This window comes from Amblyraja radiata, chromosome 11, assembly GCF_010909765.2.
Source record: "Amblyraja radiata isolate CabotCenter1 chromosome 11, sAmbRad1.1.pri, whole genome shotgun sequence".
NCBI classification, from domain to species: Eukaryota; Metazoa; Chordata; class Chondrichthyes; order Rajiformes; family Rajidae; genus Amblyraja; species Amblyraja radiata.
Window position 1 is genome coordinate 65,122,107 of NC_045966.1, and position 25,790 is coordinate 65,147,896.

The 25,790-nt window shown below is 43.2% G+C and overlaps 1 protein-coding gene across 2 annotated transcripts in view; it reads left to right on the top strand.

The window, feature by feature from the left end:
- The window catches only part of LOC116978721 (NACHT, LRR and PYD domains-containing protein 3-like), a 72,817-nt gene extending 47,766 nt beyond the window's left edge, over positions 1–25,051 (top strand). For both annotated transcript variants that reach the window (XM_033030043.1, XM_033030044.1), the window contains 4 exons: positions 2,884–3,054; positions 15,924–16,094; positions 20,066–20,233; positions 24,687–25,051. In XM_033030043.1, the coding sequence (XP_032885934.1) occupies positions 2,884–3,054; positions 15,924–16,094; positions 20,066–20,233; positions 24,687–24,789 (613 nt within the window). In that variant the 3' untranslated portion in view covers positions 24,790–25,051. The remainder of the gene's footprint in view (positions 1–2,883; positions 3,055–15,923; positions 16,095–20,065; positions 20,234–24,686) is intronic.
- The last annotated feature ends 739 nt before the right edge of the window (positions 25,052–25,790 follow it).

Below are 25,790 nucleotides of genomic sequence, written 5' to 3' on the forward strand. Positions count from 1 at the left end.
GAGGGAGGGGGTGCTGAGAGGGGGGTGAGGTGGGGAGCAGGGAGGGAAGAGGGGAGGGGAGAGAGAGGGTGTGCTGAGGGGGTGAGATGGGGAGGGAAGGTGGAGGGAAGGGGGTAGGGGTGTGTGGAGGGGAGGGGGGTTTAGGGGAGGGATGGTGGGGGAGGAAAAAGAATGGAGAGGGAGGGGGGGGGGGGAAGAGGAGAGGGCTGAATGGAATCTTGGGCTGGCAGCTCAGTCACTCTGGCCGGGCAGCTTAGTCACTCAGTCTGTTGTGCACGGAAGGGACTGGTTTCCAGAGGGCTAGTATGGACATTGTGGACTGAATGGATTTTTGGACTTGCAGTTCACTAAGTCATGGGTGGTGGGCTGGCACTTCAGTCACTTACAGCTGGTGGGCTGGCATCTCACTTAATCATGGCTGGTGGGCTGGCAGCCCAGTTACTCACAGCTGTGGTGGCAGTTCACTTAGTCACCCCTCTTCCCTTCTCCCCCCACTCTGCTCCATGCCATTCCCCTCCCCCACACACATTGAGTCTATATTCCCTCAATCTCCCCCCCATGCACTCTTTGCTCTCCGACAGCGCAACCATTCCTGCCTATTAGGTTACTATTGTGATGAAGAGCACGCAGGCATGGCAAGTGGAAAAAGGGTGTATTAAAGTTTAAAATGTGAATGACTTAAAATATAACAACAATTTAAATGTTAAAGATGAGATTCATTTTTTGTTGTGTCTCTTGCTGAGTTCTGCTGCTCACTGCCTCTTGATATTAAGAAAAAGACAATTTTAATATAGAGAGATGATTTTTGACAAAGAAATTCTGAGAATTCACCTCAAAAGTCATGGAGTGCAGGCCGCAAGCCCAACCTCCCAGCACTCCAAGCCAATCTCACAACACACACACACGCGCACGCACACACGCACACACACACCCCAACTCATACATACGCACGCACAGGCAGACGATGCGCACACACACTTTAGAAGCAATAGAGATACTATCTGCAAGCATTTTAGAACCAATAGACATTTTTTTGCAAGCTTTAGAACCAATAGACATTATTTTTGCACGGTTTAGAACCAATAGTCTTTTTTTTTGCAAGCTTTAGAACCAATAGGCGTTTTTTTTGCAAGCTTTAGAACCAATAGACATTTTTTTGCAAGCAATTTAGAACCAAAAAAGACACATTTTGCTAGCATTGTAGAACCTAAAGAGACACTTTTTGCAAACATTTTAGAACCAATAGACACATTCTGCAAGCATTTTAGAACCACTAAGGACACTTACATTTGAGTAGGCATGTGTTCAGTGTTATTCTCAGCTCAGAGAAACGTGACCCTCTGCCTTCCTCCATCTTGAAGAGACTGTGAGGGACACTACTTCCGGGTTTTATAGTCCCTCCCCCTCCCACCTTTGCAATCATTTTAGAACCAATAGACATTTTTTCTGCAAGCTTTAGAACCAATAGACATTTTTTGCAAGCTTTACAACCAATAGAGATACTTTTTGCAAGCTTTAGAACCAATAGACATTTTTTTGCAAGCTTTAGAACCAATAGACATTTTTTGCAAGCTTTAGAACCAATAGACATTTTTTGCAAGCTTTAGAACCTAGACATTTTTTGCAAGCTTTAGAACCTAGACATTTTTTGCAAGCTTTAGAACCAAGACATTTTTTTGCAAGCTTTAGAACCAATAGACATTTTTTTGCAAGCTTTAGAACCAATAGACATTTTTTGCAAGCTTTAGAACCAATAGACATTTTTTTGCAAGCATTTTAGAACCAAAAAAGACACATTCTGCAAGCATTGTAGAACCAAAAGAGACACTTTTTGCAAACATTTTAGAACCAATAGACACTTTTTGCAAACATTTTAGAACCAATAGACACATTCTGCAAGCATTTTAGAACCCCTAAGGACACTTACATTTGAGTAGACATGTGTTCAGTGTTATTCACAGCTCGGAGAAACGTGACCCTCTGCCTTCCTCCATCTTGAAGAGTGAGTGAGGCACACCACTTCCTTGTTTTATAGTCCCCCCTGCTGCCAGCGGGGTCAGCAGAGAGAATGGGGAATTTTGTAAAAACATTAATATCTCTCATTTTTCATCGCCGGGAAAAATCCTCGGCACACATGCGGCGGAGAGGGGCTCTGAGCAAGGTGGCCAAAAATGACGGCCGTAGGTGGCGTCGTTCTCTCGGAAATCGCAGCACAGATGGCCAAAACCGGTCAAGAACAGACTTTTAGTAATATAGATATATATATATTACATACACACGGGCGCACGCACTTACATATACGCAAGCACAATACGTAGACTCGCACACATTCTGTACATACAAAAAACAAACAAACAATAATAGTGCAATATCACCATTAATAGTAACATAGAAACATAGAAAATTTGTGCAGGAGGAGACCATTCGGCCCTTTGAGCCAGCACCGCAATTCATTGTGATAATAGCTGATCGTCCCGTATCAATAACCCATGCCTGCCTTCTCCCCATATCCCTTGACTCCACTAGCCCCTAGAGCTCTATCTAACTCTCTTAAGTTCATCCAGTGATTTGGCCTCCACTGCCCTCTGTGGCAGGGAATTACATAAATTCGCAACTCTCTAGTGATCTAGTCTGTAGTTCAGAGCTTATTTGATGTTATAGTGTTTATAGCCTAATGGCTGTAAGGAAGAAGCTGTTCCTGAACCTGGACAGTACAGTTTCGTGGTCCTGTACCTTCTTCCCCATGGCATGGGTGAAATGAGTGTGTGGCCAGGGTGATGAGGGTCTCTGATGAGGCTGGCTGCCTTCGAAGGTTGGGAACACTGGGGATTTGCACCGTCTCCTGCCTCTCTGTGTCCCTCACCCTCTCCCTCTCCTCTCCAGGCTGGGTTATAACGGTCTCTCGGAGTCTGGTGCCAAGGAACTTGCCTCTGCCCTGAGTGCAAACCGCTCACTGACAGATCTCAACCTGAGTGGTAATAAACTGGGAGATTCTGGAGTGAAACTAATATCCGCAGCTTTGAGACACTCGGACTGTAAAATACAGATACTACGGTAAGTTTTCGAATGTGAGCGATTGTATTTACTGGGTGTGATCACATGATCATATGTGAAAGGTTTATAATCAGGCCATTCGGCCCATCTAGTCAACGCTGCCATTCAATCATGGTTGATCTACCTACCTCCCAACCCCATTCTCCAGCCTTTCCCCCATAACCCCTGACACCAATACTAATCAAGAATTTATCTATCTCTGCCTTAAATATATCCACTGACTTTGCCTCCACAGTGGCGCAGCGGTAGAGTCGATGACTTACAGCGCCAGGGACATGGGTTCAATCCTGACTGCGGGTGTTGCCTGTGCGTTCTCCCCGTGATCGTGTAGGTTTTTCAAGCTTCGCAAGTTTCCTCCCGCACTCCAAAGACTTGTAAGTTGGTAGCATAGTGCAAGTGTATGGGGAGAGCTAGTCGGCACTGACTCGGTGGGCCGAAAAGCATGTTTCCATGCTGTATCTCTGAGGTCTAAAGTAAAGTTAAACGTCCCCCCCCACCCCACCCCTCTCCTTAGAGATATGCCCTCTAGTGCTGGGCATTTCTACCCTGGGAAATTTTCTGACTGTCTACCCCATCCATGCCTCACATCATTTTATATGCTGATGTTGAAAGACCCAAAGCACCTAATGACCCCAGGTTACATCACTGATGATATGTTCAGGGGCATCAATAGATGTATTTTTATCAATCACTTAAGGTCATGTGATGGGAGCAGAATTAGGCCATTCGGCCCATCAAATCCTTCATTCAATCATGGCTGATCTATCTGTCCCTCCTAAACCCATTCTCCTGCCTTCTCGCCATAACCTCTGCCACCCGTACTAATCAAGAATCTATCTCTGCCTTAAAAATATCCATTGATTTGCCTCCACAGCCTGCTGTGGCAAAGAATTCCACAGATTCACTGCCCTCCGACTAAGGAAATTCCTCCTCACCTCATTCCTAAAAGAACGTCCTTTAATTCTTATGCAATTAACTTTTCCCTAACGTCTCACCCATTTGTCGCACTCTTTTGTTTTTTGTATAAAAATCCAAAAATTCTGGAATGAAATATTTGAAATCTTCACAAAACTATTTAAAATAAAACTCGTACCAAAAGCCGAATGGATTATTTTTGGAATAACGGAAGGTAGCCCTGAACTAAACGTGTTTCAAAAGAATTGACTTAATTATGGGCTAATAATGGGGAAAAAGCTTATACTCAAATTCTGGAAAAATGCTCCTATACCAACAATAAAAATGTGGATTTCAAACATGTTCGAAACATTACATCTGGAAGATGTAATTTGGCAAGTAAGGTGAAAGTAAACCCAAAGGGTTTCTACAGCTATATTAATAGCAAAAGGATTACGAGGGATAAAATTGGACCATTAGAGAGTCAGAGTGGACAGCTATCTGCAGAGCCAAAGGAGATGGAGATATTGAACAATTTCTTTTCTTCGGTATTCACCAAGGAGACGGATATTGAATTATGTGAGGTAAGGGAAACAAGTAGAGTAGCTATGGAAACTATGAGATTCAAAGAAGAGGAAATACTGACACTTTGAGAAATGTAAAAGTGGATAAGTCTCCAGGTCCGGACAGGATATTCCCTAGGACATTGAGGGAAGTTAGTGTAGAAATAGCAGGGGCTATGACAGAAATATTTCAAATGTCATTAGAAACGGGAATAGTGCCGGAGGATTGGCGTACTGCGCATGTTGTTCCATTGTTTAAAAAGGGGTCTAAGAGTAAACCTAGCAATTATAGACCTGTTAGTTTGACGTCAGTGGTGGGCAAATTAATGGAAAGGATACTTAGAGATAATATATATAAGCATCTGGATAAACAGGGTCTGATTAGGAACAGTCAACATGGATTTGTGCCTGGAAGGTCATGTTTGACTAATCTTCTTGAATTTTTTGAAGAGGTTACTCGGGAAATTGATGAGGGTAAAGCAGTGGATGTTGTATATATGGACTTCAGTAAGGCCTTTGACAAGGTTCCTCATGGAAGGTTGGTTAAGAAGGTTCAATGGTTGGGTATTAATGGTGGAGTAGCAAGATGGATTCAACTGGCTGAATGGGAGATGCCAGAGAGTAATGGTGGATGGTTGTTTGTCAGGTTGGAGGCCAGTGACTAGTGGGGTGCCACAGGGATCTGTGTTGGGTCCACTGTTGTTTGTCATGTACATCAATGATCTGGATGATGGTGTGGTAAATTGGATTAGTAAGTATGCAGATGATACTAAGATAGGTGGGGTTGTGGATAATGAAGTAGATTTTCAAAGTCTACAGAGAGATTTATGCCAGTTGGAAGAGTGGACTGGACTTCCGGTTGGCGCCACGATGTGAGTGGAATCGCGCCATTACAGCTCCGAAAAAAACTGAATTTAAAACGGGGGTAAAAGGGTCAAACAAACGCACTTACCACAGGAGATCGATTGCGAACGGCTCCGGCAGCGTTTAAAAGGTGCGTGACGTCATCAGGCGCGCGATTTTAAGAAGAAATTATGACCCAGCGCTCCCCCACCCCCACCGCTGGAAAAAAATCTATGAGAAGGGAAACTGGCCTCAGCTCTGGAGCTGCTGCTGCTTCTGCTTCTCAAGAAGATATCTCACAGAGGAAAGCTGAAATGGAGGAACTTAAGACTACCATTCTAGGTGAGATAAAGAAGCAGAGGAAGGAGTATATGGAGGAGATAAAGAAGCAGAGGAAGGAGTATATGGAGGAGATAAAAAGTTTAAAAGCGGATATGCTGGTGTCTCACGAGAAAAATAAAGAAGATAAAGAAGACTTAATAAACAAGTTATAACGACGGTAAAAAGTATGATGGATGAGTGGAAGGAAAAGGCTAATGCCGAGTTACAAACTCAAATTGAGGATGTAAAGGAAATAGCTGCTGGGATGGAAAGAAAGCTGGATGACAAGATAGATCCTACTATAATTTCGCTAGACCAACAAGGCGAAGCAATTAAAGAGCTAACTAAAATTGCTGAAGTGAATACTAAGGAGACCGAAAAACTCCGTGCCGAGAACAAACGCCTCTTAGAATTATTACATAAAACAAACGAGAAATGTATCGATCTGGAGGGACGCCAACGCCGTAAAAATTTGCGTATAGTTGGTCTGAGCGAAGGTCGTGAGGGGAGTCAAGATCCTCGAAAATTTGTTGCAAAACTTTTAATGGATATTTTGAATTTGGATCATGAACCCCTGTTGAGTCGTGCACATAGGGCTCTAAGACGGGCCCCTGGGATAGGTTCACCGCCCAGACAAATGATTGTAAAAGTGGCCTTTGACCATGTCTTCGAAGAAATGATGAAGATAATAATAAAAAAGAGAAACCTGAAATACGAGGGAGACAACATCAGTATTTTTAGAGACTTCCCTGCAGAAGTGGCCAAGAAAAGAGCTCTATTTAAAGAAACAAAAGGTATTCTGAGGAATGTACAGAATACTAAGAATCTGAGATATGGCTTGATGTACCCAGCAATACTGAGAGTAACTTATGATGACAAGGAATATCGTTTCGTTAAGCATACTGAAGCATTGAAATTCGCCCGAGGCATACAGCAGAAGCCAGAAGATGAAGAGAGAGAAGATGCGGAGGAAGAACCCGAGGGAGAAGGAGAGGACTGAACTTTTATCATCGACCTGTGGTTATGAAATACTCACTTAGAAGGAAGTGGAATAATGGGCATTTAGTAGTAGTTCTGTATTAATTATTAGAAAATATTTGATTATTCCATGATAATAGTATTACATATTATAGTATTAAATACAATTGATATTAGTAATTAGCAAATAGTAATATGAATAATAGAAATAATTACTAAGTACTAAGTATATAAAGTTAGTACCCCACCCCAATATATATAGCATTTGAGATAGGAGCTGGTATAATCAACATCTTTTTTTATTAAAAAAACGGAAGTCTTTAGATTAATGGCCACGTTAGTGTGGCTTTCACCTTCACATACTACACACTATACAAGTGTAGTTTCTTTTTTTTCTGAGCACCCTATTAACACCCTTTACTTTTTTTTATTATTGATATTTCTTATTGTTTTTGTTTTTATTGATCTTATATTATATATTATTTGAATGTAGATGTGAAGGATATTGTGTATTTAGTTTAAGAAGACATAGATGTGGATTAAGGTGGAAAGAAATTCTCATTGGATTGATGTCCGGGTGCAACGGGGAGCTGGGTGAGTCAAGAAGGCTACTCCAAAAAAAGCCGCCCTAATAGTAAAATGCATGATATAAAGGTGAAGACTGGGGGTGATGGAGTAACCTTCTGCAGTTGGAATGTAAAAGGCATTAATGAACCAATTAAAAGGGGAAAGGTATTAGCTCAGTTGAACAGATTGAAGACAGATGTCATTTCCTTCAAGAGACTCATCTTAAAAAAGATGCTCAACATAGATTAACAGCTAAATGGATTTCTAAGGTGTAACAGTCTACATTATTCATAAATCTAGAGGAGTTGCAATAATTATTCGCAAAGGTATACCTTTCATACAAAGTTCTATTATAGAGGATAAAGAAGGCAGATATGTAATAATTACAGGGGAATTATATTCAAAAAAGGTAATTTTAATGAATATATATGCCCCTAATTTTGATAATTCATTATTTTTTAAGAAAATATTTAATAATATTCCTATATCCACTCAACACAATTAATAATTGGAGGTGATTTAAATTGTACTTTAGATAATTATCTAGATAGATCATCCGCAAAAAGGAAAGCTGCCTCGAAATCAAGTAAATTCATAAATGCTTTTATCAATACATCTAATATTAAAGACATCTGGAGGTTAGATAACCCATCCGGACGAGAATATTCTTTTTTCTCGCCCGTACATGGAACCTATTCGAGGATAGATTATTTTTTAATAGATTCTAAATTACTTCCCTTTACGTATGATGCAAAATATCATAATATTATCATCTCGGATCATGCGCCATTAACATTTAAGATAAAATTAAAAGATATATCTAATAAAACTACTACCTGGAGATTTAACCCTCAGATATTAAAGGACAATGACTGTTGTAAATATGTGATGGATCAGATTAAATTATTTTTTGAAACTAATGATAATCCTGAAACTTCTCCATCACTATTTTGGGACACATTTAAGGCATTCATGCGTGGCGCAATAATATCCGCACAAGCACATCTCAATAAAGAAAATCGAAAAATAGAACAAAATTTAGAAAATGAGATAAAACGTCTAGATAATGAAAATATAAAACAGCCTTCCAAAGAGTTAAGTAATAAAATTGCATCAGTAAAATATAGATTAAATAAAATATATTCTAATCAAGTGATTAAACTTTTTCAACAAACTAAGCAAGTGTATTTTGAATTTGGAGATAAGCCACAAAAATTACTAGCACGACAGCTTAGAAAATTAGAAGATGAGAAGATGATACACGGAATTAGATCTGAGTATGGAAATATATTAATTACTCCAAAAGATATTAATGATAGATTTTTACAATATTATAAAAATCTTTATTCGTCAAAACTAACAGGACAAACAGATAGTATGGAAATATTTTTACAAGAATGTCAAATCAATAGCTTAGATCAGGAAGGTAGAGAATTGTTAAATGCTGAAATAACAGTAAAAGATATTATAGAATCAATTAGTTCGCTTAAGAACGGAAAAGCAGCGGGCCCAGATGGCCTGAGTGCAGAATTTTATAAAAAATTTCAAGATCTGATTTCCCCAAGATTACAAATAATGTATAGATATGCATATGACCAAGGAAAATTACCAGAATCTTTAAATGAATCCACAATTACACTCATCCCTAAAGTAGATAAGGATTTGGAAGATCCTGGATCATATAGAGCGATTGCCCTTTTAAATACAGACCAAAAAATATTAACTAAGGTCTTATCTAGGAGATTAAGTTTAGTGATCTCTAAATTAATACATTATGATCAAACAGGTTTTATCCCAAAACGTTACTCATCCCATAATCTCAGACGTTTGTTTAATATTATATATTCAAAAAGAATACGAGATACGGAACTAGCGGTTATATCACTAGATGCAGAAAAAGCGTTTGATCAGGTGGAATGGATGTATTTATTTAATATAATGGAAAAGTTTCAATTGGGGGATAGATTTTGTAAATGGGTAAGAATTTTATACTCGAATCCTATGGCAAGAATTTTGACTAACCAAATTTTATCAGCCAAATTCAAACTCTCTAGGGGATGCAGACAGGGATGTCCGTTATCACCCTTATTGTTCGCATTGGTGATAGAACCATTGGCGGAAAAAATTAGATCTGAACCTGAAATATATGGCTATAATACTGATACAACAATTAATAAAATTTCTTTATATGCAGATGATGTTTTGATTTATATTACAAAACCGGAAATTAGTATTCCCAACCTGCTAAACATTATAACTAAGTTTGGTGCATTTTCTGGGTATAGGATTAATTGGGATAAAAGCGAGATTATGCCAATAACAGGAATAAATCTTAATACATTACAACAATACCCATTAAAAGTAGTTACAGACAAACTTAAATATTTAGGGATTAACGTAACTAAAACTCATAACTCATTAATAAAATCCAACTATCCTCAACTATTAGATAAACTTAGAAAAAATATTTTATATTGGAAAACACTGCCTATATCCATGATTGGTAGAATAAGTGCCATAAAGATGGTATTTCTACCGCAGTTGTTATATTTGTTTCAGGCTATTCCTTTTTTTCTTCCGAAAACTTTTTTAAAAAAAATTGATAATATTGTCAATAGCTTTATTTGGGATTATAAAAATCACAGAATAAATAAAAAACATCTATGCAAAGCTAAGATAAATGGAGGATTAGCACTTCCCAACTTTTTATATTATTTTTGGGCTGTTCAGATTAAGAATATGAATTTCTGGTGGGTAAATATGGATCATGAACCGACATGGTTAAATATAGAAAAGGAGGACTGTCTACCTTTCAATGTAGGTTCGATAATTTTTGCACCAACGGAAGTACAAAAAAAATATTATAAAGACAACCTAATAATATATAATAATAGACGTATTTGGAAACAAATAGTTAAGACTCTACACTTGGATAATCTCTCATTTAGATTACCAATTATGAATAATCCATCGTTTAAACCTGCTATATTAGATGGGGGGTTTAAACAATGGGATGATTTAGGAATTACAAGGATAGAACATCTGTATAGAAAAGGAAAATTTCTTTTATTCCAGGAGTTACAAGATATTTATGGATTGTCTCCACAACATTTGTTTAGGTATTTACAAATTAGAGATTATATTAAATCCAATACACAAGATTATAAAAATAAAGAAGCAGGATTGTTAGATGAACTGTTTAATTTATATCCAAATACAGAAAAATTAATAGCCTATATATATAACATCATTTTGGATAAGGAGAATCCAATAACGGAAATATATCGTCAAGCATGGGAAAATGAAATGGGATTGGCTATAACAAAAGAAAACTGGGAAGAAAGTCTACAACGAATACACCGGTGTTCATTAAACGCCAGACATATACTGATACAATTTAAAGTATTATATAGGTTACATTATTCGAAAACTAAATTAAATAGTATTTTTCCGAATCTCTCCGCTATTTGTGATAAGTGCAAGAAAGCAGAGGCAAATTTAATACATAGTTTCGTTACATGTCCTAAATTGAATTATTACTGGACAGAAATCTTTAAAGTTATTTCTGAAGTCATCAAAGTTAAATTGGACCCTAACCCAAAGCTAATAATATTTGGAATTCCGGATTTACATCTATCACTTACAGTAAATCAAAGAAATTTCTTTGATTACTGTTTAATAATTGGAAAAAAAATCATATTGAAATTTTGGAAGGGAACATTATCCCCCACAACCAAAATGTGGGCAACAGAGATGATGGAGACGTTACATCTGGAAAGAATTAGATTTGTCCTATTGGACAAGTATAATTCTTTTGAACAGATATGGTCTCCATATATACAGTATTTAGAGAAGTAGCTGTTCTTGGCAACACAGCTCGACGTGCACCCTGCGGGATTTGGTGAGAATAATTCATTTTTATATTGGAATTACATATATGTCTTTATTGATACTATCACTTGTAGTAGTGTTATTAATAATACATATTGTGGTTACTAAAAATGTTTTTTTTTTTTTGTTTTTTTTTTTTTCGTTTCTCTTTTATTTGCTATATATAATCAAATTATTATTTAATCACTCTCTTAATGATTTATTCTTTCTCTATTCTTTCTCTATCATTATTTCTAAAAAAACAGTAGATAAGTATTACTAGTGTTTTACTTAATGCAAATTGAATTAATTTGATATAAAGTTGTTTGAAGCATTGTAATTGATTACCTTTAATAAAAAAAATATATTACGGAAGAGTGGACTGAAAGATGGCAGATGGAGTTTAATGCTGATAAGTGAGGTGCTACATCTTGGCAGGACAAATCAAAATAGGACGTACATGGTAAATGGTAGGGAATTGAAGAATGCAGGTGAACAGAGGGATCTGGGAATAACTGTGCACAGTTCCCTGAAAGTGGAATCTCATGTAGATAGGATGGTAAAGAAAGCTTTTGGTGTGCTGGCCTTTATAAATCAGAGCATTGAGTATAGAAGTTGGGATGTAATGTTAAAATTGTACAAGGCATTGGTGAGGCCAATTCTGGAATATGGGGTACAATTTTGGTCGCCTAATTATAGGAAGGATGTCAACAAAATAGAGAGAGTACAGAGGAGATTTACTAGAATGTTGCCTGGGTTTCAGCAACTAAGTTACAGAGAAAGGTTGAACAAGTTAGGGCTTTATTCTTTGGAGCGCAGAAGGTTAAGGGGGGACTTGATAGAGGTCTTTAAAATGATGAGAGGGATAGACACAGTTGACGTGGATAAGCTTTTCCCACTGAGAGTAGGGAAGATTCAAACAAGGGGACATGACTTGAGAATTAAGGGACAGAAGTTTAGGGGTAACATGAGGGGGAACTTCTTTACTCAGAGAGTGGTGGCTGTGTGGAATGAGCTTCCAGTGAAGGTGGTGGAGGCAGGATCGTTTTTATCATTTAAAAATAAATTGGATAGTTATATGGACGGGAAAGGAATGGAGGGTTATGGTCTGAGCGCAGGTATATGGGACTAGGGGAGAATACGTGTTCGGCACGGACTAGAAGGGTCGAGATGGCCTGTTTCCGTGCTGTAATTGTTATATGGTGTTAGGCGCTCCCCCCCCCTGGTGAATGCTATGTACTTACCTCTCTGTTTCTCTCCCAAGCACAGGCCTCGTGGCTGTGAGTCTGGAATCGAGGGGTTAAAGGCTCCTGTACCCGATTGGCCCAGCTGCGTCAGGTGACGGGTGACTCATCTGAAGTATAAATACGAGAGCTTCCCAGGATCCTTCTCTTCGTCGTAGACTCTGACTGATGAGCAGACTGTTGGTGGGGGCCGAGGCAGCCTGACCACATGGCATAGAACTTTGTGTATTTTCACCATTCCTTGTTAACATATATTGAATTGGGACGGATAAGGGCTGACCTTAGAGTTTTCGTGTATTTTGGTTTCAGGGTTGTATCTCTTTGGGCAGGTTTTGGAATCTCCGGTTCGACGGCCCATGGCGTGGCTGGCTGGAGCATTGTTAAATTGTTTGTCGGTTTATCCATATCCCTGACTAGGTTGTAAAAACCAGGTTCAGGTTCAAAAAACAGTTTTAATTATTCATTGGAACACAAAACTCAAACCTGATTTAAACAACCCAGTCAGGGATATGGATAAACCGACAAACAATTTAACAATGCTCCAGCCAGCCACGCCATGGGCCGTCGAACCGGAGATTCCAAAACCTGCCGAAAGAGATACAACCCTGAAACCAAAATACACGAAAACTCTAAGGTCAGCCCTTATCCGTCCCAATTCAATATATGTTAACAAGGAATGGTGAAAATACACAAAGTTCTATGCCATGTGGTCAGGCTGCCTCGGCCCCCACCAACAGTCTGCTCATCAGTCAGAGTCTACGACGAAGAGAAGGATCCTGGGAAGCTCTCGTATTTATACTTCAGATGAGTCACCCGTCACCTGACGCAGCTGGGCCAATCGGGTACAGGAGCCTTTAACCCCTCGATTCCAGACTCACAGCCACGAGGCCTGTGCTTGGGAGAGAAACAGAGAGGTAAGTACATAGCATTCACCAGGGGGGGGAGCGCCTAACATATGGTTATAAGAGATGAGACTCCTCCTAGCAGGCAAAGCAGACCACTTCCAAAAGACGTGGTCTGCATTCATGGACTTATTACAAGCATAAGGTGCAATAGTAATTTAAAAAATAAAAGGTGCCAAGATCTGGTAACGGGGGGTGAAAAATACGGTTGGTATATCCCTTTTTGCGGAGTTTTAAAAAAATAATAGAGCGATTGTTACTCTTTCTTTCTTTTCTAGGGTCTATTTCTTAACTTTCTTCTCGAACTCCTTTTCTAATGGGCTTTCTTTTCCCAACACTTTCCTGCACCTTCATGACTCTTTCTCACTTTCCTTACTTCCTTTATTTCTATCTTTTTTAAAGTTCAAAAAATGAAGGGGTACAACAAATATAATGAGATATATGTGGTGTGTATTACTGCAACTTATTGTACTTCTAATAAAAATTTAAAAATAAATAAATTAAAATAAATAAATAAATATTCTTATGCAATGACCTCTCGTCCTAGACTCCCCCGCCAGTGGGAACATCCTATCCACATCCACTCTATCCAAGCCTTCTATCTAGTCTCCCCTCAGCCTCTGACACTCCAGAGAAAACAGCAATTTTAACTCGCCTCTTTGTAGCTGAAACCCTCAAATTCAGACAACATATTGGCAAACCACCTCGAGTCTTCACATCCTTATAGAGTCATAGAGTGACACAGTGGGAAAATAGGCCCAATTTACCCACACTGGCCAGCATGTCCCAGCTACACTAGTCCCACCTGCCCCTGTTTGGTCCATATCCCTCCAAACCTGTCCACTGCATGATCCTGTCTAACTGTTTCTTAAATGTTGGGGTAATTTCTGTCTCAACTACCTCCTCTGGCAGCTTGTTCCATACACCCACCACCCTTTGTGTGAAAAGGTTACCCCTCAGAATCCTATTTCCCCTTTTTTTCCCCCCTTCACCTTAAACCTATGGCTTCTGGTCCTCGATTCACCTACTCAGGGCAAGAGATTCTGTGCATCCATCTGATCTATTCTACTCATAACTTTATACACTTGAATAAGATCATTGCTCACCCCCCTGCGCTCCAAGGAATAGAGTCCCAGCCTACCCAACCTTTGTCTACAGCTCAGACCCTCTAGCCCTGGCAACATCCGTGTAAATCTTCTCTGTGCCCTTTCCAGCTTCACAACGTCTTTCCTATAACATGTTGCCCAGAGCTGAGCACAATACTCTAAATGCCAACGTCTTATACAACAGCAACATGACCTCCTATCTTGTATAATCAATACTTTGACTGATGAAGGCTAATGAGCAAAACGCCTTTTTGACCCCCTGCAACTCCACCTTCAAGAAACCATGCACCTGCCCTCCTATATCCCTCTGCTCTACAATACCTACGGGGGCTCTACCATTCACTGGGTACGTCCTGCCCATGTTAGACTTTCCAAAATGCCACACCTCACATTTCTCTGCATTAAATTCCATCATGCTCTGCATAATAATTTTGTGACTCTTATACACAATGCTGCCTTTACCACCCTATCTACATGCGCTGCCACCTTCAGTGGGCTATGGAATGGGACGTAAACATCCTTCTGCACATTAATGCTATTCAGGGTCTTGCCATTAACAGTATACTCTCCCCTTATGCTGAACCTCCCAAAGTGCAACACCTCACTCTTGCTCGTATTAACCTCTCTCTCTGTCACACTGAAGTTTTGAGGTGCAATATTGCAGGTAGCTCTAAGAATAAATGTCGGCATGGTGGAGTGGCGGTAGAGTTGCTGCCTTGCAGCACCTGCTGTGGCAGAGCCCCGGGTTCGATCCCGACCACGTGTGCTATCTGTGTGGAGTTTGTACATTCTTCCCGTGACCGCCTGGGTTTTCTCCGAGACCTCCAACACTCTGAAGACGTACAGGTTTGTTGGATAATTGGCTTGGTATAAAAATGTAAATTGTCCCTAGTGCATGTAGGGTAGTGTTAATGTGCAGGGATCGCTGGTCGGCGCGGACTCGGTGATCCGATGGGCTTGTTTCTGCGCTGTATCTCCAAACTAAACTGAGCTAATCTGGAATCTTATTCTAGTCCTGCTCACTGGCACACAGTGGAGATGTTGCAAGGGAAACCTTTGTTACAGTGCAGCCTGTACAGCTAGTGAGAAACTGTTGAACTGGATTGGATTCGTAACAGAAATAGCTTCCATTTCACATTAATTAATACCACTGTTCTCTGAAAGAAAGTGGAAGCTGCAGTAATTTTCATATAAGTGCACCAAAGAGCAGCTACTCAAAAAAGTCTACGTCTTTGCAATGTGGGAGGAAATCGGAGCACTAGGAGAATGTACAAACTCCGTACAGACAGCACCCGTAGTCAGAATCGAACCCGGGTCTCTGGTGTTGCAAGGCAGCAACACTACCATGTGCCACCATGCTGCCTCGGTGTGTAGGATAGTGGTGGTGTGCGGGGATCTCTGTTCGGTGCGGACTCATTGGGCCGAAGGGCCTGTTTCCACACCGTATAACCAAACTAAATCTCACTCTTTCTCGGATTAACCTCTTATCTGTCTCACTGAACATTTGAGGTGCAAGATTGCAGGTAGCTCTAAGAATAATTGGGTCATCATGGGTGATTTTTAACTGTCCTTAACCTCCAGGCTGGATAATGTCGGACTCACACGTTCTGGTGTTGAGGACCTCATCTCCGTTCTCGGTACAAACCGCTCGCTGACGATCTTGGAACTGTGCAGCAATAATTTGGAGGATTCCAGAGTGAAACTGGCATGTGAGGCCCTGAGAAACCCGGACTGTAAAATACAAAGACTGGGGTAAGTCCTGGACTGAGAGCATGATTACATGCACAGAGTCATAGAGTGATACAGTGTGGAAACAGGCACTTCGGCCCAACCTGCCCACACTGGCCAAGAATAACCCAGCTACACTAGTCCCACCTGCTCGGGTTTGGCCCATATCCATCCTGAACACCCTAGAACATAAGGCGCTGGTCAGACTGCGCAAATGTGGGATCTATATCTGAGGAAGGATGTTCTGGCTATGGAAAGGGCCCCGGGAACATTTCACAAGAGTGATTCCAGGAATAAATGGGTTAGCATATGATGAGCGCTTGACAGCACTGGGCCTGTACTCGCTGGAGTTTAGAAGGTTGAGGGGAGACCTCATTGAAACAAACAGAATAATGAAAGGCATAGATAGATTGGATGAGGAAAGGATGTTTCCACTAGTGGGCGAGCCTAAGACCAGAGATCATAGCGACATAATTAAAGGACTTACCTTTAGGAAGGAGATGAGGAGGAAAATCTTTGAATAGAGGGTAGTTATTCTGTGGAACATTGCCACAGTGGGCTGTTGAGGCCAAGTCAGTGGATATTTGTAAGGCAGAGATAGACAAATTCTTGATTAGTACGGGTGTCAAGTGTTATGGGGAGAAGGCAGGAAAATTGGATTAGGAGGCAATGATCAGCCATGATTGAATGGAGGAGTAGCCTTGATTGGCATAATGGCATAATTCTACTTACGAGTAGAGCTTGTGAAACCTGTCCTATCCATGTACCTGTCCAACTGTTTCTTAAATATTGGGATAGGCCCTGCCTCAACTACCTCCTCTGGCAGCCTGTTCCATACACCCACCAACCTTTCTTTTTAAAAGTTACCCCTCCGATTCCTATTCAATCTTTTCCCTTTCTCCTTAAACCAATGTCCTCTGGTCCTCAATTCTACTACTCTGGGCAAGAGACACTGCATCTACCCGATCTATTCCTCTCGTTAATTTATACACCTCTATAAGATCACACCTCATCCTCCTGCATTCATAGAAACATAGAAACATAGAAAATAGGTGCATTAGTAGGCCATTCGGCCCTTCGAGCCTGCACCGCCATTCAATATGATCATGGCTGATCATCCAACTCAGTATCCTGTACCTGCCTTCTCTCCATACCCCCTGATCCCTTTAGCCACAAGGGCCACATCTAACTCCCTCTTAAATATAGCCAATGAACTGGCCTCAACTACCTTCTGCGGCAGAGAATTCCAGAGATTCACCACTCTCTGTGTGAAAAAAGTTTTCCTTATCTCGGTCCAAAAAGAATTCCCCCTTATCCTTAAACTGTGACCCCTTGTTCTGGACTTCCCCAACATCAGGAACAATCTTCCTGCATCTAGCCTGTCCAACCCCTTAAGAATTTTGTAAGTTTCTATAAGATCCCCCCTCAATCTTCTAAATTCTAGCAAGTACAAACCGAGTCTATCTAGTCTTTCTTCATATGAAAGTCCTGACATCCCAGGAATCAGTCTGGTGAACCTTCTCTGTACTCCCTCTATGGCAAGAATGTCTTTCCTCAGATTAGGAGACCAAAACTGTACGCAATACTCCAGGTGTGGTCTCACCAAGACCCTGTACAACTGCAGTAGAACCTCCTTGCTCCTATACTCAAATCCTTTTGCTATGAATGCTAACATACCGTTCGCCTTCTTCACTGCCTGCTGCACCTGCATGCCTACTTTTAATGACTGGTGTACCATGACACCCAGGTCTCGTTGCATTTCCCACTTTCCTAATCGGCCACCATTCAGATAATAATCTACTTTCCTGTTTTTGCCACCAAAGTGGATAACCTCACATTTATCCACATTATACTGCATCTGCCATGCATTTGCCCACTCACCCAGCCTATCCAAGTCACCTTGCAGTCTCCTGGCATCCTCCTCACAGCTAACACTGCCCCCCAGCTTCGTGTCATCCGCAAACTTGGAGATGTTGTATTCAATTCCCTCGTCCAAATCATTAATATATATCATAAATAGCTGGGGTCCCAGAACTGAGCCTTGCGGTATCCCACTAGTCACTGCCTGCCATTGTGCAAAGGACCCGTTTACTCCTACTCTTTGCTTCCTGTCTGCCAGCCAGTTCTCTATCCATATCAATACTGAAACCCCAATACCGTGTGCTTTAAGTTTGTATACTAATATCATATGTGGGACCTTGTCGAAAGCCTTCTGAAGTCTAGATATAACACATCTACTCGGTTCTCCCTTATCCACTCTACTAGTTACATCCTCGAAAAATTCTATAAGATTCGTCAGACATGATTTACCCTTCATAAATCCATGATGACTTTGTCCAATGATTTCACCACTTTCCAAATGTGCTGCTATCCCATCTTTAATAACTGATTCTAGCAGTTTCCCCACTACCGACGTTAGACTAACTGGTCTGTAATTCCCCGTTTTCTCTCTCCCTTCCTTTTTAAAAAGTGGTGTTACATTAGCTACCCTCCAATCCTCAGGAACTACTCCAGAATCTAAAGAGTTTTGAAAATTCCAGCCTGCTTGACCTCTCCCAATAGCTCAGACCCTCTAGCCCTGGCAACATCCTCATAAAATTTATCTGTACCCTTGTACCAGTGCCTGACACTAAACATGAATATGATCAGCATTAAGTATAGAAGTTGGGAGGTCATGTTGCAATCGTGTAAGACGTCGGTGAGGCCGCGTTTCGAGTATTGTATTCAGTTCTGGGTACCATGTTGTAGAAAAGGTGTCAAGCTGGAAAGGGTGCATAGAAGATTTACTGAGCTTGCTGCCAGGACACGAGGGCATGAGCCATAGTGAATCGTTGAACAGGTAATTGTATTCCTTGGAGCGCAGAAGAATGGGGCGATCTTGTAGAACTGTGCAAAATCATAAGAGAAACAGATCGGGGAGACGCGCAGTTAGTTATCCTGAGTAAGGGAATCGCAAACCAGAAGACATGGATTTAAGGTGAGGTCGGGGAAGATTTAATAGGAATCTGAGGGGCAACGTTCACGCAAAGAGTGGGAGGTGTAGGAAGGATCAGTCGGAGGAGGTTGTTGAGGTAGGTACTATCGCAATGTTTTAGCAACATTTAGAGAGGTACCTGAATAGGACAGGTTTGGAGGGATATGGACCAAACGTGGGTAGGTGAGACTAGTGTGGATGGGCCATGTTGGCCGGTGTGGGCAAGTTGGTCCGAAGGACCTGTTTTCACGATGTAAGGGTAGCACAGTGGCGCAGCGGAGGCGTTGCTTCAATGGACAATAGGTGCAGGAGTAGGCCATTCGGCCCTTCGAGCCAACACCGCCATTCAATGTGATCATGGCTGATCATCCCCAATCAGTACCCCATTCCTGCCTTCTCCCCATATCCCCTGACTCCGCTATTTTTAAGAGCCCTATGTAGCTCTTCCTTGAAAGCATCCAGAGAGCCTGAGGCAGAGAATTCCACAGACTCACCACTCTCGGAGAAAAAAGTGTTTCCTCGTCTCCGTTCTAAATGGCTTACTCCTTATTCTTAAACTCTGGCCCCTGGTTCTGGACTCCCCTAACATCGGGAACATGTTTCTAGCCTCTAGCGTGTCCATACCCTTAACAATCTTATATGTTTCAATGAGATCGCCTCTCATCCTTCTAAACTCCAGAGTGTACAAGGTCAGCTGCTCCATTCTCTCAGCATATGACAGCCCCGCCATCCCGCGAATTAACCTTGTAAACCTGTGCTGCACTCCCTCATTAGCAAGAATGTCCTTCCTCAAATTAGGGTGTGTGTGTGTTCCCCCCCCCCCCCCCCCCCCCCCCCCCAATGTATGCTACTCGCGTATGTGCGGCTCTCTCTATCACACGCAATAGGGGGCGGCGGTTCAGCTCAACATCTCTACGGGAAAAAAGGGTCAATTTGACTGTCATTGTGTGGCTGATAAACACTGGCGATTTGCGTTACCTATGTTTCCATCTCCGTCACTCTCTTTCTCTCTGATCTCCAGGCTGTGGGATGTCGGTCTCACAGATTCTGATATCGAGGATATCGTCTCTTCTCCCACAACAAACCAGTCGCTGACAGAGCTGAACCTGGGGAAAAATGTCTTGACAGACCGCTCTCTCCCCGCTCTCCGTTGCCTCATACAGTCACTCCCGAGTCTGGCGTCGATAGAGTGAGTGTTTGTGTCAATAGAAACATAGAAAATAGGTGCAGGAGTAGGCCATTTGGCCCTTCGAGCCTGCACCGCCATTCAATATGATTATGGCTGATCATCCAACTCAGTATCCTGTACCTGCCTTCTCTCCATACCCCCTGATCCCTTTAGCCACAAGGGCCACATCTAACTCCCTCTTGAATATAGCCAATGAACTGGCCTCAACTACCTTCTGCGGCAGAGAATTCCAGAGATTCACCACTCTCTGTGTGAAAAAAGGTTTCCTCATCTCGGTCCTAAAAGATTTCCCCCTTATCCTTAAACTGTGACCCCTTGTTCTGGACTTCCCCAACATCGGGAACAATCTTCCTGCATCTAGCCTGTCCAACCCGTTAAGAATTTTGTAAGTTTCTATAAGATCCCCCCTCAATCCTCTAAATTCTAGCGCGTACAAGCCGAGTCTATCCAGTCTTTCTTCATATGAAAGTCCTGACATCCCAGGAATCAGTCTGGTGAACCTTCTCTGTACTCCCTCTATGGCAAGAATGTGTCGTTAAGAGTGTTTTATTGTCATATGTCACGGATTGAGTCGAGAAGTTGGGAGGACATGTTGCAGTCCATACGGTCATATGTGATAGGGGTAGAATTGGGTCATTCAACCCATCAAATCTGCTCTGCCATTCAATTAGAGCTAATTTATCCAACCCCATTCTCCTGCCTTCTCCCCATAACCTCTGCCACCTGTACTAATCAAGAATCTATCTATCTCTGCATGATCCACCGACTTGGCCTCCACAACCTTCTGGGGCAAAGAATTTCACAGATTCACCACCCTCTGACTAAAGAAATTTCTCCTCAACTCCTTCTGAAAAGAACGTCCTTTAATTCTGAGGCTATGACCTTTAGTCCTAGACTCTCCCACTAGAGGAAACATCCTCTCTGCATCCACTATTGCATCCACATTTCACTATTCTGCATCCACTATTCAATGATGTCCCTCATCTAAACTCCAGTGAGTACTGGCCCAGTGCCGACAAACGCTCATCATGGTTGTAGAATATGTTGGTCAGGCCACATTTAGAGTATTGTGTTCAGTTCTGGGCACAATGTGACAGGAAGGATGTTGGAGAGATAAGTTTTTTTGCCTTCCATCACAGCGCTGTGATGGATGTATGTGTAAATTGTGTTGTGTCTCGGGTCTTTTTCGTTTTGTAATGTATGGCTGCAGAAACGACATTTCGTTTGGACCTCAACGGGGTCCAAATGACAAATAAATTGTATTGTATTGTATTGTATTGTCAAGCTGGACTGAGTACAGGGAAGATTTACGAGGCTGTTGCCAGGGATAGAGGGTCTGAGCTGTAGGGAGAGGTTTAGTAAGCTGGGACTCTATTCCTTGGAGCACAGGAGGATGAGGGATGTCCTCATTGAGGTGTACAAAGTTATGAGAGGAATAGATCGGGTGGATGCACAGAATCTCTTGCCCATCATAGGTGAATCACAGGTTTAAAGTGAAGGGAAAACGAATTGATAGGAATCTGAGGTGTAACTTTTTTTACACAAAGGGTGGTGAGTGTATGGACCAAGCTGCCACAGGAGGTAGTTAGGGCAGGGACTATACCCAATTTAAGAAACAGACAGGTACATGGATCGGACAGGTTTGGAGGGATATGGACCGAACGCGGGACGAGTGTTGCTGGGACATGCTGGCCGATGTGGGCAAGTTGGGCTGAAGGGCCTGTTTTCACACTGTATCACTCTATAGAACAATGAAATTCTTAATTGCAACAGCACAACAGACTAAGGAAACATTGTACACTATAAACAATATATAAAAACGAGAAAAAAATCAAAACGAACCCATTCCTTCTCATATATATATATATATATATTTATTATACACCCCCGTTGGGTCTGAACCCCCAACGTGTTGTTGTGGGGGGGGAGGCGGCATGTAGCGTCACACACACTAACTACCGCCCCCACCCCCCCCCCCGCGCACTCACGCTAATTACCCCCCCTTGATATTATATTAATATTATTAATTTGCTCCTTTTACCCCATAACCACCCTATCTACTGACGCATAGCCCCCAACTTGCAGTCACATCTAGAGAGGGGGGGGGGGCGGGGGTAGAGAGTGAGGGCAGAGAGAGAAGGGGCAGAGACAGAGACACAGAGAGAGGGGCAAGAGGGAGAGGGGGGTGGAGAGGAGGAGAAGAGGGAGGGTGGGTGAGGGGGGAAATGTGGGGGAGGACGGGAGGAGAGAGAGAGGGTGAGGGGGTTCTGAGAGAGGGGTGGGGAGCAGGGAGGGGGAGGGAGGGTGGAGGGTAGGGGGTTTAGGGGAGGGTGGGGGAGGGGAGAGAGAGGGGGAGGAGAGAGCGGGGGGGGAGAGGGTGTGCTAAGAGGGGAGGGGGAGGGGAGGGGGGGATAAGAGGAGAGAGGGGGGATGGGGAGAGGAGAGGGGGGATGGGGAGGAGAGGGGGGCTGGGGAGAGAGAGAGAGAGGGGTAGAGAGAGGCAAGAGGGAGAGGAGGAGAAGAGGGAGGGTGGGTGAGGGGGAAAGGTGGGGGAGAGAGGGGGTGCTGAGAGGTGGGGAGCAGGGAGGGAGGGGGAGGGTGGGGGAGGGGGAGGGGAGAGGGAGGGGGAGAGAGAGGGTGTGCTGAGAGGGGAGATGGGGAGCAGGGAGGGTGTGTGGAGGGGAGAGGAGAGGGGGATGGGGAGAGGAGGGGGGTGGTGGGGTGAGAGAGGGGGGAGAGAGAGGGTGTGCTGAGAGGGGAGTTGGGGAACAGGGAGGGTGGAGGGAAGGGGGTAGGGTGTGTGGAGGGGAAAGGGGGGGGGAGAGAGGAGGGGGGGGGAGGAGAGGAGAGGGGGGGAGAGAGAGAGAGTGCCTTCTTCAACCCAAACCCCTCAAACAACCATTTGCAGGCAGGGCTTTTTTACTTCAAACTAACCTTAACCATATAATTTTCAAACCAAATTAAGGGTACTCACAGTTGTGTTCAGTGTCATTCAGAGCTCAGACCTCCATTTTGTAGAGACTGATTGAGGCACACCACTTCCTGGTTTTATGGTCCCTCCCTCCAGCAGGGGCAGCAGAGAAAATGGTGATTTTTAAAAAAAACATTAATTTCTCCCTGATTTTTCATCGATGGCAAAAATACTCTGGTCCAGGAAGGCAGACGTGGGCTCTGAACAAGGTGGCCAAAAATGACGGCCGCGGGTGGTGGCGTTCTCTCGGAAATCGCAGCACAGTGGGCCAAAAGCGGTCAAGATCAGAGTCTTAGTAATATAGATCTCTCCCTCTCCCTCTCCCTCCCCCGGTTCTTCCGGTTTGCTCTTTGTACTTGCGCAAAAACGGTACGTGATAGCGTTACAATTTTCCGTCCGCTCACTCGGCATTCTGTGTGCTGCGAGTACACCAAGTTGTGTTCTGATCGGTAGCATAATGTAAAAGTTAGCGAAGTTTAAAAACCTTAAAATCTTATAAAAATGCCGTCCCTGTCCCCAACTGCAGGACACCCCCCCCACTGGCACCTGATAGCCCCCGACTGAATACGTCCCCCTCCCCCCCCCCCCCCCTCACCCCATGGCCCATGACAGCACCTGCCTGAAGCCACCCCCCTCCCCCGGCTGCAAGACGCTCTCCGCCCACCGGCCCCTGCCTGAAGCCGTCCCCAGCTGCATTCTGTCCATATCGCTCCAAACCTGTCCTATCCATGTACCTGTCTAACTGTTTCTTAAATGTTGGGATAGTCCCAGCTTCAACGACCTCCTCTGGCAGCTCGTTCCGTACACCCACCACCCTTGTGTGAAAAGGTTACCCCTCAGATTCCGGCTTCCGAGACCACAGGCCCCGCTGAACGGATCTCCAACCATGGCGATCCCCGGCAAGGGATCGCCCTGTTCCACGATGTTAAAGGCAGCGCCGCACCTGCGGCGAAAAGCTCTGCAGACTGCTGCTCCACAATGTTAAAGTCAGCAGGCCCAACACTCCAGAGCTCCAACACTGGCGATCCCTGGCAAGGGTTCGCTTCGCTCCGCGATGGCAATTCCGCGCTGCGCCTGCTGCTGAAGCTCTGGGCCGGTCTCCAGTAGGAAAGGCTGCGTCAATCCAGTTGGTAGGCCACGAAGGGGGGGGAGCGAAGATGTAAAGACGCATCTCCGCCCAGGTAAGTGACTGAGAAACGGTTTCCCCCTATTCCTCCCCACCAACTCCCACATAAGACATACCGAGAAATATTAATACATACATTTAGACACTAAAAATAACAAAAAGGGTGAAACGACTAACGAGCTATTGGCGAGGCAGCCACTGCGGCGGCGCTACCCGATCAGCAATTACATGGTGGGCTGAAGAGCATGTTTCCATGCTGTATCTCTAAACCTTTAAAGGGTTGTTGAAATGTTAATCCCATCCTTGTTATTGACACCAATCTGTTTATTTCCTTTTTGTTCCTCAATCTGTTTCAGGCTTGGGTGGAATTCATTCAGTTCAGAAGGAAAGAATCAGCTGAAGACTCTGCAGCAAACCAGGCCCGGATTGATTATAAGCTGTGAAAATCGCAATGAGTAAACCAGGGGTCGGCAACCTACAGCCCACGATGCGGGACCACTGATGTAATAGTGCAGTTGCAGCGGCTGCGGTGCCTGGTACTCAGCGCACCCCGGGACCATCTATCCCCGCGCTTCATCCGGGGGAGGGTCAGGGCCAGGGCCATCCTCCTCAAAGATGGCAGCGTTGCTGGACGTTGGTTCGTGTGGACGCGGTGGACAGGAATCCAGCGGTAAATGGATGGGACTAGACCTTGGAGAGGGAGGTGGGGAGGGAGGGGATGGGAGAAAGGGAAAGAGGTGTAGAGGGAATGGGGAGAGAGGAGGAGGAAGGACAGGTGGAGAGAGGAGGAGGAAGGAGAGGTGGGGGGAGGAGAGGGGGAGTGGGGCGGAGAGGTGGAGGAGAAGGGGTAGGAGAGTATTGGGATGTGAGAAGAGGGAAGGGGGAGGAGAGTGGGGAGGGGGAGAGAGAGTGAATGGGGGGAGGGGGAGAGAGGGTAACAGGGTCTGCATGAAGTTTAGGACAGGGTTGAGGGTAGTTTCAACACCAGTATCTCAAACTAACTGCTATGTTCAGTAGATATAATATTACTTAAATGTATAACTATGTCAATGTTTAGTTAGTATGTATGTTAAAATTGGTCAAGGCATTGGGGAGGCCAATTCTGGAGTATGGTGTACAATTTTGGTCGCCAAATTATAGGAAAGATGTCAACAAAATAGAGAGAGTGCAGAGGAGATTTACTAGAATGTTGCCTGGGTTTCAGCACCTAAGTTACAGAGAAAGGTTGAACAAGTTAGGTCTTTTATCTTTGGAGAGCAGAAGGTTAAGGGGGATCTTGATAGCGGTCTTTAAAATGATGAGAGGGAATAGACAGAGTTGACGTGGATAAGCTTTTTCCATTGAGAGTGGAGAGAAGATTCAAACAAGACGTCTATTTATTTATTTATTTATTTATTTGATTATTTATTTCGAACATAATAAAAGAATAAAAAGCAAGTGTGAAACAGCATACAAAAAAC